The following is a 15,748-nucleotide window of genomic DNA, read 5'->3' as shown; positions in this document are numbered from 1 at the left end:
TATTCTGAATGCCTATTATGTGCCAGCACTGAGATAGATTCTGAAGATATAAAAGAGACACAGAGACAAAAATATCTTCCCTCAAGGAACTAAGAGTCTAGTAAAACCCTACAAAGCAAACAAATAGTTACAAAGCTACACAAAAAGCATAAAAAGAGGTTGCTAAGAAAGCAGGGAAAGGAGAATCTCAGACTATTTCCCCACGGGTTTTAGAGAAAGGTAGAGAGAGATGCTGAACTAAATTTTGTTTTTAGTTTTTGTCTTTCTTGGGGTGGGGTGAGGGGAGGGGAGAATATGCTAAACTTCTACACTATAAACTTTCTTCAGAGGTATCTATGATGGTTCTTAAATTCAGCATATATCTATTACTGCCAAGTCTTGGCAGAAAGAAGTTTCAATTACACCCAATATCTGTATTTACACTTTGATGGTTATATGAACAAATATTTTCTCAAGATCAAAGACATTTATATCATTTTAAACTTGTTTTCAAAATGTTTAACTAAGCACAAATAAACTGAGCACAAATAAAAGGTGATATCCTATAATGTTCAACAATAGATTAACTAATGTTTTAAAATAGGAGGAAATAATACATTAAAAAATAGTCTACAACAATAATATATAAAACTGAATTCTCCATTAAAAAGATATCCTTCAAAATTTTTCAGCAATTATCAACATTTTAACTACTTTGTTAAATATTTACAAATGAAATTCATTTTACTTTGGCTGTTTTCCCAGTTGTCAAGAACACAGCAATATCACCACACTTTTTGTACCTACCCATCATCTCTGACATCAATTTTATTCTCTTAACTTGTGCCTCCTCTACTGCTTTGAAAGTAGAACAACACAAAACCAAGCTTTGAATTCTGCTGGTCAAAGAGCAACTAAATAAGTTTGTTATTTTTTTACGTTTATTTGTGATGTTTTATAAAATTTATTTTTATCAGATTAATGTCAGGTTTTTGGATCAAGATCTTGAGAACATAAATCTCAGCCAGATTATTTTTTTAATCTTAAAATATTTTCTCCTCTAAAGATTGAGTATATTTTAATGAGAGCATATCATTTGTCTTATAACTGAAATTTTTCTCTATAAACACAAGATATCCATTATTTTACTGACTAATATAACGTACTTACAATGCTGTGTATCTGTCCATTGCAGACTGCACGTCTCTACGGTAAACTGTTCGAAGAATGACCATGACGGGGTCAAACTCGTGATCCCAGACTTCAGCTATTATTCAAAAGAGAGTAGAAACAAAACACTGACTTCTTAGGAATAAAGTCAATCTCTAATGACTAATCACATTTAAGTATATCTTATATTTAAAAGATGGGAAAGTTTAATTTGATTATATATGTGCCTTAATAAGCTTGATGCAATGACCACTTTTCTAAATCAAAAATCATTATTTCATCATTATAATGTTCTCTTAAGTTCAGCAAGAACTAGCGAGCAAAAAGTTTTATAGGGCTTCCCTGGTGGCGCAGTGGTTGAGAGTCTGCCTGCCAATGCAGGGGACACGGGTTCGAGCCCTGGTCTGGGAAGATCCCACATGCCGCGGAGCAACTAGGCCCGTGAGCCACAGCTACTGAGCCTGCGCGTCTGGAGCCTGTGCTCCGCAACAAGAGAGGCCGCGATAGGGAGAGGCCTGCGCACAGCGATGAAGAGTGTGGTCCCCACTTGCCGCAACTAGAGAGAGCCCTCGCGCAGAAACGAAGACCCAACACAGCTAAAAATAAATAAATAAATAAATTTATTTAAAAAAAAAAAAAAAGTTTTATAATGTGATAATGCCTCACCATAAAAGTTTAGCTCACTTTTTTTTGTAAAGTGCCAACAAGTAAGAAACACAATGCATTAACATTTTTGAAAGTATTCGAAGATAAAAATGTGAAAGCTAGATTAAAAAATTAATGAGCCATTGATTTTCAAGAGCTTAGTTTATAAACACTTTTTGGTTTATAAAAGATTTTGTTCTTTTGCTATAATTGATAATTGATCTCCTTACCTTCTCCACAATTAGGAATCATTATCCCATGTGTGGTATATGTACAATTGGTGGTACACAAGATGATTTTAAGTATTAAGTGCACAAAGCTTATGTTAATAGCTATATAATTACATTAACGTGTAATAGAAAATTGCACATTGCAAATAAAACCTGTGATCTCATTAATACTCATGCTTAGGATGAGGAGAAGTTTAAAAATGTGAATCCTTTTAAGAAAACGCAGCATACTAAGTATATAATAGTAGAGATGGTATCTGGATGTGATAAAAAATCTAAAACATGGCCTGAGAATAATTTTAGAAACCACTGCCTTAAGAGTGTCTCTTCCCTAGATAAAATTTTCTCCCCTCTCATTCTCTCCAGCAGAATTCTTAACATTTCTTAACATTTGAACCTTAAGCATCTCTCTACACATCTACTATAATTTCAACTTTCTGGCATTAAAAAAAAAAATGTTAACAACTGTCCCTATTTCATGTAACAGGCCATCTTAAATTATCCTAAGTATGATTTAAGATCCTTAAGATAGGCCTTCAAAAAGACATAGGGGCTTCCCTGGTGGCGCAGTGGTTGAGAATCTGCCTGCCAATGCAGGGGACACGGGTTCGAGCCCTGGTCTGGGAAAATCCCACATGCCGCGGAGCAATTGGGCCCGTGAGCCACAACTACTGAGCCTGAGCGTCTGGAGCCTCTGCTCCGCAACAAGAGAGGCCGCGATAGTGACAGGCCCGTGCACCGCGATGAAGAGTGGCCCCCACTCGCCGCAACTGGAGAAAGCCCTCACACAGAAACGAAGACCCAACACAGCCAAAAATAAACATAATAAATAAATAATAAATAAAAATTAAAAAAAAAAGACATAGAACCTTTGTTATTAATTCTATTATCTGTTTTTGTCAGAATTATAAAACCATTGAAATGGAAGAAAACTTCAGTGATTAACTAACTGGTCCAGGAGGCTTCAGTGTTCCAAGAAGTTGGATTTCAACAGAGGTTTACCAGGGGCCACTTTAGGAGCAAGGAGATGGTAAAACAGATGAGAAGCTATGTCCACTAACCACACTCACTTTAACAAGAGTAGGTTTGCTTTTATTGCTTTTGTATAACAGAGGCTTAGTTCACTTAAGGCTTAGTTCCCCAAAACTAAAGGCTTATCTTAAACACTTTTTAAAAAAGCTTAAAAATCACTCATCTATTCCAACTCACTCATTTTACAAATAAGAAGTCAAATCCAAAGATAAAACACTGACTTTCTCAATATCACACAACTGGCTAATACAACTCAGTACTGCATCTGAATATGACACCCAATTTCTTGATTCTAATCTTCAAATGTCAAGTGCTCTGTCTCAGTGTCTCAAACTTTATTGTGCATGACAATCATCCTTTAGAGCTTGGTAAAAAAGCAGATTTCCAGAATTAATCCCCAGAGATCTGGATGAGAGCAGACTGGGGTTGAGGCATAGGAACCTGTATTTTAATAAGGACCGCGACTGAGTGACACAGGTTATGCTCACATCACACTTTATTAATAAGCACTGCATTATACAAGAACATCACTCTACTTCTAAGCTCATCTAAATTTTAGACACAAAGTGTTCTCTACAAGAAAGAAATACTGTGCTTTTCCTTTAATGGAATACATTCTAACCAGAGACTCTGGATTGTTCTTGCTACCTTTGTGAACTCTCTGAAAAATCACACATGATAAGGTTTATTTTGGTGTGTTTTACCAAACACGGTCCATGCTATTTACAACTACAAAGTGGGCATCAGTTTTTCACTTAGACAATGAGTGCTGAGGGGGGCAAGAAACATGTAACTGCTACTTCCTTCAAAATTTTAACTTAGATTAATGAAAATGTGAAAGAGAAGAAAAGACCATGAATCAGGATTTCACCTATTTCTGGCTTTTGTCAAGCATGTCATCTACAAATCCAGGGGGGAAACTTTAGAAAACCAACCACTTACGGAAAAGGTTTCTATGTATTTACACAGGTTCAAAATGTATGAGAATGTTATCAGTATTCCACATAGATTTTTAACTGTTTCTAGTTAAAATTTGGGTAGTGAGAACTATTTCAAAATCAAATTTAAAGGGCAAATACATTCAGAATGTCTGTAAGTATATATTTTGCTTCATAATTTCTGGTTCATTTACAGTTCATTCACTTACAAAAATAAACTGGAGTTCATATATAAAGTTCCTTTTATAATTCAGAGTCATCTAAGAAGTTTTACTGTAATATAAACCATAGGTTTGTAAATAAATGGAACCAGTATCACTGTACACCATAAAAGACAAACATACATCTATAAGAAAGTTGAGGGGAAAAACCAAAGCTGAACAAATAAAAGGCAAACATTTTGTTTCAGTATACACAACGAACCTTCAGAAAACTGATATTTGAAAAAACACATTTATGTATATAAACATACCTTTAGGAGTATACATGCCTTGTTGCATAGAACCTCCAGGTTCAAATACAGGAGCCTTAAAATCAGCTACAGCTGATAAAACTGATTCAAAGCTATAACTTCCTGGAATAATGCCACTTTTGGGATTTGGATTTTCTGGAATATGATGTATGTGTCAAGAAAAAAATTAATAACTAAAAGCCATATATTTAATCTTACCAAGGTATTCTAGTTTCTAACTTCCCTTGCTAAAATATGCAGAGTAATTGGCTGTAATACATAAAGTCGGCCACAAGAGGGCTATATAATACAACAGTTCAATAATAACTTTTTATTAACTGTGAATTTTTAAGATAGCTTAATCTAGAAGCCTACTAATAAATTACATGCTGAAGTAGTTCTGAAGTATATTTCCCCCAAAACAAATTAATACAGTTTCATGAATTTTAAAAAAAACTTTTAAAATTAATCTCCATTTTCATCCTTTTGCAAATAAACTTGTACTTTCCCTTAGAAAATCAAACACAGTATACTAAAAATCAGCCCAGATTTTTATGAGCAAAGATTATTTTTCCAAAAACACAAAATGTCATCCTCAAAATAAGAAGGAAAAAGATACTAAGCAAATTTTTTAAAAAGAAGAAAACCACAAAGATTCTTTCCTCTTGGTTTCACATTAAAGCTATATAATTCTTCTAAATTCAAAGTTACAGAGAATGCTTTTGCTCTTTTACAGCACTAATACACAGTATATAATGGCTGAATGACATCATCAAACAGTATCAAATTGTTGGCTGCTTAAGAAAATCTTCAAGGTTATCAAATATGCATTTCTAATAGGAGCTATTTCACAAAATTTAGCCAATTATTTCAAACATAATCATAATGTACAAATTAAATTTAGTCCAAAATTCACAAAATAAATTTTATCACAACATGATGATCTTTGTCTAAAATTTTATAAACAATAAATTAAAAAATAATAAAGTGTCCATTGTATGCTCAGTCCTATACAGGGAACCATAAGTTTTTAAAGTTTGTAGACAACAGTCTTTGCCCTTAAAAACCTCTTGGTTTACAACTGAATTCTAAGAAAAAAATCCTCAGAATGCTTAAAGCTCTGGTAATAATAATTATACCTCTAAATTTTAACCATGAATTCCAGCCTGGCTATAGAGATAAAGTAGACCTAGCTGCCTTTCACCAAGTGTCCAGCTCCCTTTCACTATTGTTGTCCTTAAAGGTCAGATCCTGGGGTGCCCAGAGCCACCAGTCCTGATGCCTAACCAAGGTCTAACAAGAGTACCCTGAGAGACGACAGAGACAAAAAAAATCTACCAGTGGTCTTGAACACAGAATTTAACAAACAATTGGAGTTTTTCTCCGTATCATTTTTCAACTTCAAAAAAAAAACGTTTTAATCAAAAAGTGATATATCTCTAATCTATAAATATTACTTACAACTTAGATCCTGCAACTAACAGAAAATTAAACTTTTAAAAGGATATGAGGTCCAGCAATGAACTATGTGTTCTGTCATTCATACACAGCTGGGCTACCATCTCTGCTCTGAGAATCTCATCATCAGACATTCCTAAAATTAAAAATAGAATTAATAAATCTGAATATCTATATATTATAAAGAAACAACTTACCACACAATTTATTAAGCATAAATACCAAAAATGAGATGCTTCCAAAATTAAAGAGCAAAGAATACAATGCCCCAATATAACTGCAGTTTAACTACCCTGATATTTGCAGTTCCCTTAAGGGGTTTTTTAAAGGATATTCTAAAAGGAGTGTCAACGGTAATACATCCTTTCCTTTTTTCCCATAAGCCAGTTACTACCACAAGGAGAGGGGAGGAAAGGGAGGTTAATAGTTAATACCCAAGTATTTGTATTAGTGCTTTTTACCTAAATGTAAACGAAGACTCAAAAGAATCACAAGAAATGTAAGAGCGCCTTCTAACATGGATCTCTCATGCTCTGCATCAAGTACTGTGTTTTGATGTTGTGAAGCCATTGTCAACAAATCCACTACCTTAAATCTAGTAAAAAAATATTTGAGACAGATTTTTTAAAGTTAAAACAAAATTAGTTTAAATTCCAAATACTTCCTAATACCTGTCTTAATAAAATTATGCTTACCTTTCAAAGACAGATGAAATAAAATAATCTGGATCAAGTCTAGATGCACAAACCTTTAAAAGACAAAAAATAAAACCCACAATCTTTATTTCTCAATATTCAGTTTTACTTCTTTTTTTCTTTTTCCAGCCACGCCATGTGGCTTGCAGGATCTTAGTCCCCCAACCAGGGATTGAACCCGGGCCACAGCAGGGAAAGCACCAAGTCTTAACCACTGGACCGCCAGGGATTTCCCCAGTTTTACTTCTTGTGTTAATCATGTTTTTTATTTTCTGTATCTTCTGATGTTCTGGCATCTAGGGGGGCCCTACAGACCAGGAGAGAAACTACCCTTCTAAAGGCTAGCTAATTCCAAAAGACAGTAAACAGCTTACCTGGGAGCAAGTCTCTCATATGCAAGTCACTCATGTCCTTTATTTAACTCACATACCAAGCCAATATTCCCCCTGGCCCCCTGCCCAGGGCAGGTACCAGATAGCCTTTATGCCCCAGAACCCACCAAGATTATTCAAACTAGCCAATCCTAAACTACTTCCCCTGCCCTGCCTTGCCATTCCTATGGAAACCCCAATAAAGCTTCTGGTCTAGGATTTCCCCTCACTCCTCCTTCTGCCTCCTGACCAAAATCTAACGCTTCCCCTCTGGTCCTGCGTAGTGTGGCATGCCTCCTTCCTTTGGAAATTATAAGTAATAAAATTCTTCTTTCAATAGCATTGACCTCTCCATGTCATCATTTAGTCACCTCTATAAATTAAAATCCCACAGGTACAAATGAGATACTTCTAAAGTACAACATCTGCATCATCAAGTTGGCTTACCTGTAATAGGTAAATGTCAGGATCAATCATGGAATTACAGAAATGAGACTGGACATAGGTCATGGCTTGTCCTTTGATCTGCAGACCATTTCTTACCCACATATTGCTATGGATTTCGGCAAGACTTGCCTAGTAAAACAAAAATTAAGTAAATTGGACAAAGAAGTCATCTAAAGTCAACCTTTATAAAATCATGTTACAATAAACAATCATTTCAAAATATTTCATAACTTAATCACAGCATAAGCCTGACATTCTGTCCAATGTTTAAGATATTCAATTCAAATATATAATTTTAAATTTTATGATGATCATTATATTTTATACAGTCCCTTCTTCTGGAGTTTATACATGAGTCAGTTTTCCATGATGACTCCTGGATACATTTATAACAATATTCACTGAAATCTTTAATGAGGAATCACTGACAATTATATTTAACTTTTTCCTCTTCAAAAAAAAAAAAAAACATACATAATGCTTAAAGAAACACAGGAATAAGCATCAAACAAGCTAACTGTTCACTGTTCAACATCAATGAATATAATCTATGTCTTTAATTCACCCTAACTCAACCTTCAATCTAGTCATTTTCTAAAATTCGGCAAGAGCAGATCAGAATAAATTTTCTTACTATATTAATATTTAATTCTTCATGTATTTATGTCCTGTATCAACTAAAACTAAGCACAGTCATAACCTTATCTCTTATTTGTTGCTAACTCCCAGAGGTAAAGTTCAATAATGATTAACAAATCTAAAATTTCCAGGAAAAATAAACTGAAGTGCAAATCCCTCTAATGTATATAAAAGGTGGTCCACAAAATCACAGTGTTAGAAATGAAAGAAACCACAGTGCATATGTAGGCTAATTCTTCTCTCTCTTTTCTCTCCTCTCACTTTATAGATGGGGAAACTTAGAATCAAGTAGGTGAATCACTCCAAACAACGTAGATAATAAAATAGTGGTGGCACCAAGGCTAGAATTTGTTGGGTCTCCTGACTCCCAAAACAGTATTGTAGTATGTTAAACGCCCCCATAAGTAAATATAGTGAAAAGAATTCCTGGGGAAATTACAACTAAATGTAAATCTCATTTAAAAACAAAAAAAAAAACCCAAATATAATCTGGCAAAAATACAAAAACTAAATTTCTTTTAAAATTTCAAACATTTTGGCTATAATAACAATGATAAAGGCATACAAATAAAATAAAGGAAGAATCACTTAACCAAGGAATTCAAAACCTTGTAAAAGCCTGAAAACATACCTGAATTTGGAGTGGATGAATCATTAGTTTCATTAACATTTCCTGATCTGGTAAAACAGAATCCAAATCTAGTTCTTGACATTTCACAGCCTAAAAATTATGATAAAAAATGTTACTAATTCAATATGTATTTCCCAATATTCAAAAAACAAACAAACAGAGTTGTTTAATGACACTCTTACCTTACTCAAAAACATAGCATAATAACGATGTAGTGGCAGATGAAAAGTGACTTGGTTAGGTGCTGGCTGGAAATAAACAAACAAAATCCACAAGTCAAAGAATCCTTTACCGAATTCAAAGAAGGTTTTAAAATGCTAAAACCACACTTTCACCTTGATTTATTCCCCTATACTTTCTAATCAAAAAGTACAATTTTAGAAGTTATAGCTTAAAAACCCACTCTACGTAGATAAAATTATTCCATTTTAAATGTAAGTTCCTTAAAGGCAGAAACTGTATACTCCTCAACATTGAATCCTCTGAAGCATCTAGCACAGAACAAGGGATGGAATAGATTTCCCTTTACAGTAGGCCATTTGGGAATCTTCAAATGCATGCATACCAAACATGACGATAGTAACAAGAACAATAATTACAGCTAACATTCACTGAGCACTTACTATGTGCCGGTCACTGTGCTAATAAGCACTTTATTCAGATTTAGTTTAATCCTAGGAGAACCCAATGGGGTAGAAACTGAATATTCCATTTTATAAATAGGGAAATTCAAGTTTAAAAAACTTAAGTAACTTCCTAAAGTTAACAAGTAGTGAACTGAAAAGCTAGCCTGAACTCCGCTGTTATATTCAGAACGGTAAGAGGCTCTGACTACAGCCCTAAACTGAGGTGCAGTTAAAAGGCTTACCTAGTTGGGTGAGATGCTCCCCATATCAGTGGTGAACACACAGTTTCTATAGGAAAGCTTAGTACAGTATACATCAAAGACCTTTGGTATCCTTGTGAATATTATAAAAACTGTATTTTAAATCTGTGACTCCCATGGGTCACGCTATCACTACAGGGAAAAAGTACAACACAGTTGTCCTTCTCAAACAGACAAGAAAAATTAAAAGGTATTATTTGTTTTTAATGCTTCTATAAGTTTTTAGTAAAGTTTTCTCCTGTTAAAAAGTTTCACCCAAAACACTCAAATACCAGTATAGAGTTATAAAGATGTGCAATATGTCCCCATCCCTGAAACAGTCTTTTCCAAAACCGATATGAGGAAAAGATCTTCCTCAACATGTGAATAAATGTCTAAAGAAAGTTGTTCTAATAAATAAACGTTTGGCTTCCATAAAAAGGAAGGAATTTCTGACACACACTGCAATATGGATGAACCTTCAAGACATTATGCTAAGTGAAATAAGCCAGTCACAAAAATAGATATACTGTATGATTCCACTTATATGAGGTACTTAACAGTACCTTATAGAGACACGAAGTATAATGATGGTTGTCAGAGGCTGGGAGGAAGGGAAAATGGGGAGTTTATTGGGTATAGAGTTTCAGTTTTGCAAAACAAAAAGTTCTGGAGGTTGGGTGCACAACAATGTGAATACACGACTGAACTGTATACTTTAAAAAAGGTTAGTAAGATGATAAATTTTATTTTATATGCATTTTACCACAATCAAAAATAAAATTAAAATAAGTTTGCCCTCCATTACTATAATCATTTTAGTAACATAAACTATACTAACTAGCTGAATCAGAATCTCCTGCCATTTCCTTCGAAGGCAGGCATCAAGAACAGTGGTTAAGAGCAGACTCTTAAAAGCTGGATTTGCAGGAGTTCAAATCCTGATTCTGCCACCTACAGCTGTAAAACTGTGAGCAAGTTACTTAACTTCTCTGTGTCTAAGTTGCCTGACCTGTAAAGTGGAGATAATAAGCAGTTGGATGGCTGTGAGGATCAAGTAAGAGAACATAGTACCCAACACACATTTCTATTAATTACTAAGCCATAGACTCTATCTTGTCTTTTAAGGCTTGAGCATATGCTAAACACACATTCTACTACAGTGTTATATTCCATAATCCCCTCTTGTCCAATGTCACAAATTAGTTACTTGAAAAACTCTTCTTTCACTCCTTCCATATATACTGAGGTGGTCCTCAGATTCCATTCTTAGCTTTCTACTCTTCTTATTCTAGGTGACTTTATCCAGTTCATAGCTTCAATTGCCAACCCAAGATGACTCCCAAATCTCAGCAGAAATCTCACTCCTGAACTCCAAACCCTACATTCAAGTGTTTACTGAATATCAACACTTAATATCCCGTGGGGACCACAAATACACTGTGTCCAAACCAAACTCAGCATCTTTGCCCTAAAACTCAATCCTCCTCAATGTTTCTTCTCCAAATTCCCAGTAATACAAATCTGAAATGTAGACTCCTTCCTTCGCTCAAACCTCCTACCTTTCATAAGGCACCAAAGTGTGTCTGATTTTCTAAATACCTCTTAACTTCACTTCCTCCTCTCTTTCCATACTGCCCCTAACTAACCTTAGCTCAGGCCCTCAACATTTAGTGCCTAGATTTCAGTGCTAGGCTTTGCTTCTATTCTTACCCTCTGTAAGAAACGTTCTGTGGTATCTGCCCAGCTCACAACCTTCCCCATCTTCTCAGAATGTCCCCTCCTACACCACCTTCCAAATACACACACACAGGGACTGGAGCCGGACAGTCAAGTTCCAGTAGCCACATCTGACTGGATCAGGGCAGTAGATACCTAACCCATCGTGGGCAATGAGGCTCTCTCTTCACTTGAAAATTGAACTAGATTTAAAGACATCTGCAGAGAGTCTTAGAGTATGGCTGAAACTGCAATATTAGGCAACTGTAGGAAGGTAATATTTAACCACATAGGCAAAAAAGCACAGAAAACCAATCGACAGAAAGGGAAGAAAAAATGAGGCAGAAAGGCCACAGCAAAAGCAAGAGACAGGAGTTCCTGTTCAGCTTTCCACTCAGTTCCTGAAGTCCAGGTGCCATAAGATCCCTGGAAGACCTCTCTGTACTCATAATAAATTATTCCTCCTTTAAATTAGGCTGCCTCAAAAATGTTTTTTTTCCTTGTATTCAAAAGAACCTTAATTAGTACATCTATTTAAACCTTGATATATTGCCAGGAGGTGGTCTTACCAAAACATTAATTTAACCTTGTACTTCTCCATTCATCATCTTTTAATGGCTCCCTATAGTTTTAACTTCCTTTAACCTTCTGACTCTTGAGAGACAGGGCTTACCTCTCCAGCCTCATCTCCTGTCATATAAACTCATGCACCATAGGTAGCGCCTTTGTATATGCCTTTCCCTCTGCCTCAAATACTACACATCCTTGCTCCCACTGGATTAACATACCTTTAAGACTTTGCTGAAGTGACATTTCTGCTAGGAAGCTTTTCCTGAGTCCCTCACGGTAAATCAGATGCTCCACTCTATTCTCCTCCATAGCACCTTGGTCACAACTTTACAGAAGCCCTCTGATCAAATTAGCCATTTATTTGTCTTCCATTTCCTTAAATTGGGCACCGTTTCATCACTGTATCCCCAGTGTTTAGAACATAGTAAACATTCGATAAATATTTGCTGGATGAACACATGTTCTACTTCCATCTTATAAGAGACGACTCTAATCAAACCACTCATAAATGTTGCTATATACTCATAAATGTTGCTCTGCTACATACTCATAAATGATATTCAGTATTTGAGGATTCTTAAATGGCCTGTACTTTGGGAAAATTTATTCCATCCTGTCTTTCTAAGTGACTGTTTGATTTGGCTTAATCCAGTTCAAAAAAATATTATTTGCTTATTCTGTGCTGGATTACTGCAATAACTTCTGACCTCCACTCTCAAGGCTGAAAGAAGAACAAATATTTATCACACATAAAATATGTGCCTCTTAGTCAATCCTCATTGGCTAATATTAGTATCTTGAATAAATAGATGAGGAGATGGACTCGGCAATGCTTTAAAAAAAAAACAAAAACTGTCCAAGACCAAGATCACATAGTGTCCACTCAGGTATGCCTGACTCTAAAGCTCCTTCCACTGCCAAAGCCAGTACAGTTGAAATACGACCAGACGAGAAGTTGAGAGACGTGGGATCTGGACCCAGAAATACCAGGAGTTTGCCATACAACTAGAGGCAAGTCATTTAATATCTCTGCATCTCCATTTTACATCTGAAAAAAAGGGAGTGATAGTATCTTCCCTACTTCACAGGGTTGTTTTGAGAAACAAATATATCAAAGCACTTTAAGAAAGAAGAAACTTTTAAACATCGTATAAGATATATTGGTTGATTCCTTAAATTCTACGCTTATTTTCTTTTCTATTAAAAATCTATATAAATTTTTGCAACATTCGGGACTTCCCTGGTGGTCCAGTGATTAAGACTCCATGCTCCCAATGCAGGGGGCCCAGGTTCGATCCCTGGTCAGGGAACTAGATCCCACATGCCACAACTAAAGATCCCACATGTCGCAACAAAGATCCCACATGCTGCAACTAAGACCCAGCGCAGCCAAATAAATAAATAAATATTTTTAAAAAATTTTTTTACAACATTCAGTATCTTCCTAAAATATTTCTGTGTAAAAAACAAATATACTGGGGCTTCCCTGGTGGCACAGTGGTTAAGAATCTGCCTGCCAATGCAGAGGACACGGGTTCAAGCCCTGGCCCGGGAAGATCCCACATGCCGTGGAGCAACTAAGCCCGTGCGCCACAACTACTGAGCCTGCGTTCTAGAGCCCACGAGCCACAACTACTGAGTCCATACACCACAACTACTGAAGCCCGCTCACCTAGAGCCCGTGCTCCGCAATGAGAGAAGCCACCGCAATGAGAAGCCCGTGCAACACAACGAAGAGTAGCCCCCGCTCGCCACAACCAGAGAAAGCCTGTGCGCAGCAACGAAGACCCAACACAGCCAAATATAAATTAATTAATTAATTAATTAAAAAACATATGTGTGTGTATATATATACACACATATATATGTGTGTATATACATACACACATACACACACAAGCTATTTCCTTGAATTCAGCTGCTCTGTATACCATACTTGATTCTAACTATCCGTAAATCCACCCCAAGTTCAACCGTGGATTAATTTCATGTCAAATACTACCAAACCCTCTGTGTGTAATAATAATTTCCCCCTAGTTCAATCTTCCTGTTGTCTTAGTGATGCCACCATTTCAACAATAATTCCTAAAGTTTCAAATACTAATGAGAATTGGATTGAGAGAAGCTCCAGCTGAAGCCCCAGCTGACGGACCAATCCTCGGACGGGGTGAAGAAATAGTGAAGCAGGTTAAAAGCAGGATGGAGCTCTGTGGAGAATGGAGAATGTTTTCTTTAAAGACTGACTCATTACCATTTATATAAACAAAGCTTAAGCTTAAGTACCAACATTTAGACAAGATAAGAATCGGTGATTCGGGTGAAGGCAGAATCAGAATCCAAATGGACAAAATGGCCAGGTTGAAGGCTAAAGGCAGGCACAAATACTGGAGGAGGAGTCATCAGGGATGGAAGATAAATTAGTTTGAGGCAGGAAGGATGAGAGTTAAAGACAGTAGGAGGCTCTTCCCTTCATAAATAATTCAGTCCTAAAGCCACTGGTGGGGGAGGTGTTAAGAGGCGAAATAAACCAAAATAGGCATCTATAGGTGAGGAGCCTGAAAAGGGATATCAGAGCCCAGGGTGAGGAGGACAGCTGTGTGTGCTGGGGCAGGGTGGGGGGAAATGTCAGTGGTCTTCCAGGGTGAAGAGTATCTGCACAGAAGCGGGGTGTGGCCTGGCATACGGAGTCAGGGCATCCACACAGCAGGGCAGAGCCAGTCGGGGTGAGGAGAGTGGGGACTGACCAGGGATGAGAAGCCAGAACCTGGCAGAGGTAAAGAGGGCAATGACACAGGGCGCCAGCCTGGAATAAGGAATCAAAATTCAAGCAAGGTGAGGAGATTATCCACAGGTGGAAAGGACCCAGTATGGGGCATCAAAGCCAAAGCAGGATGAGGAGGGCAGCCAGAATGAAAAAAATGCCTGGTGTGGGAATTCAAAGCACACACAGGGCGAGAAGGATTCTTCACGGAAGGGTAGTCCAAGGTGGGGAGTTGGAGTCCAAGTGGGATGAGGAGGGTGTCCATATGTAGGGCAGGGCGGGGGACAGAATGCAGGGAGAAGAGGGCATCCATGTAGGGAAAAGGGAGGTAACTAATACGAGAAATTGGTTCTATATAAGAGGATTGGTCAAAGAAATAAATATATTAAGGATAATGGAAGCCAGGTTTCTCACTGTTAGAGAAAACTAGAATTAAGTCCTGTGCTATACGGGAATTTAAAGTATCAGTTTGAACTCACAGCTTCCAATATATATAATAGAGAAATAAATATAGATGCAGATATGTACATGTATATACATAAATGCATACATATATTCTGAACCTCTGTTCACTGAGAAGGCCTGGGAGCAGTTAATACCTCGATAGCAGTGAGCACACCAAGCATCCAGATCTTGCTTTCTCAATACTGTTTTCTCTACTAAAAGTAACAAAAGATCCTTAAAAAAATGACTGATTCCAGGGGTGGAATAGGGAACATATAAGGTGAGCCTGAAACATCTTGTTGAGCCACTAAGAATAGAAGTGCTCAAAGAATAACGGGACAAGTAAAAAGGACACAGAAACCTGCTTGAAGGGGCTCTCACTGGCCACATCTGAAACAATTTGAGCATCAAGTAATAGTAGTATTGGATTATAACCCAGTGAATAAAAGAAACTATGAATCTCCACAGAAAAAAATTAGTGAATGAACTAAAAATTAGATGAGAAAACAGATGTATTTAAATAGCTTTAAAGCACGTCCTCACAAAATACTTTATTAATTACGATGAGAAAAAGGGTAACTTTATGGTGAAGAAGCCTGGATGGTACCACCTAATCAAATGAACAAAGAGAACATCATCAGTAATAGGACAAACAAAGATCATAAACCACTAAAGAGGGTGCAATGAAAAGACTGCAACATCA

The 15,748-nt window shown here is 36.6% G+C and overlaps 1 protein-coding gene across 6 annotated transcripts in view; it reads right to left on the bottom strand.

Annotated features, from left to right (window-relative positions):
- UBR3 (ubiquitin protein ligase E3 component n-recognin 3) overlaps positions 1-15,748 on the bottom strand; it is a 246,998-nt gene that overhangs the window by 129,394 nt on the left and 101,856 nt on the right. For all 6 annotated transcript variants that reach the window (XM_057551190.1, XM_028166733.2, XM_007183256.2 and 3 more), the window contains exons 12-19: positions 8,869-8,934; positions 8,687-8,776; positions 7,417-7,545; positions 6,599-6,651; positions 6,365-6,498; positions 5,954-6,039; positions 4,467-4,608; positions 1,150-1,246 (exon numbers count right to left, since the gene is read on the bottom strand). In XM_057551190.1, the coding sequence (XP_057407173.1) occupies positions 1,150-1,246; positions 4,467-4,608; positions 5,954-6,039; positions 6,365-6,498; positions 6,599-6,651; positions 7,417-7,545; positions 8,687-8,776; positions 8,869-8,934 (797 nt within the window). The remainder of the gene's footprint in view (positions 1-1,149; positions 1,247-4,466; positions 4,609-5,953; positions 6,040-6,364; positions 6,499-6,598; positions 6,652-7,416; positions 7,546-8,686; positions 8,777-8,868; positions 8,935-15,748) is intronic.

This window comes from Balaenoptera acutorostrata, chromosome 8 (genome assembly GCF_949987535.1).
Source record: "Balaenoptera acutorostrata chromosome 8, mBalAcu1.1, whole genome shotgun sequence".
Taxonomy (NCBI): domain Eukaryota; kingdom Metazoa; phylum Chordata; class Mammalia; order Artiodactyla; family Balaenopteridae; genus Balaenoptera; species Balaenoptera acutorostrata.
Note: the sequence above shows the minus strand (reverse complement) of the source record. Positions and strands in the feature narration are given on the sequence as shown.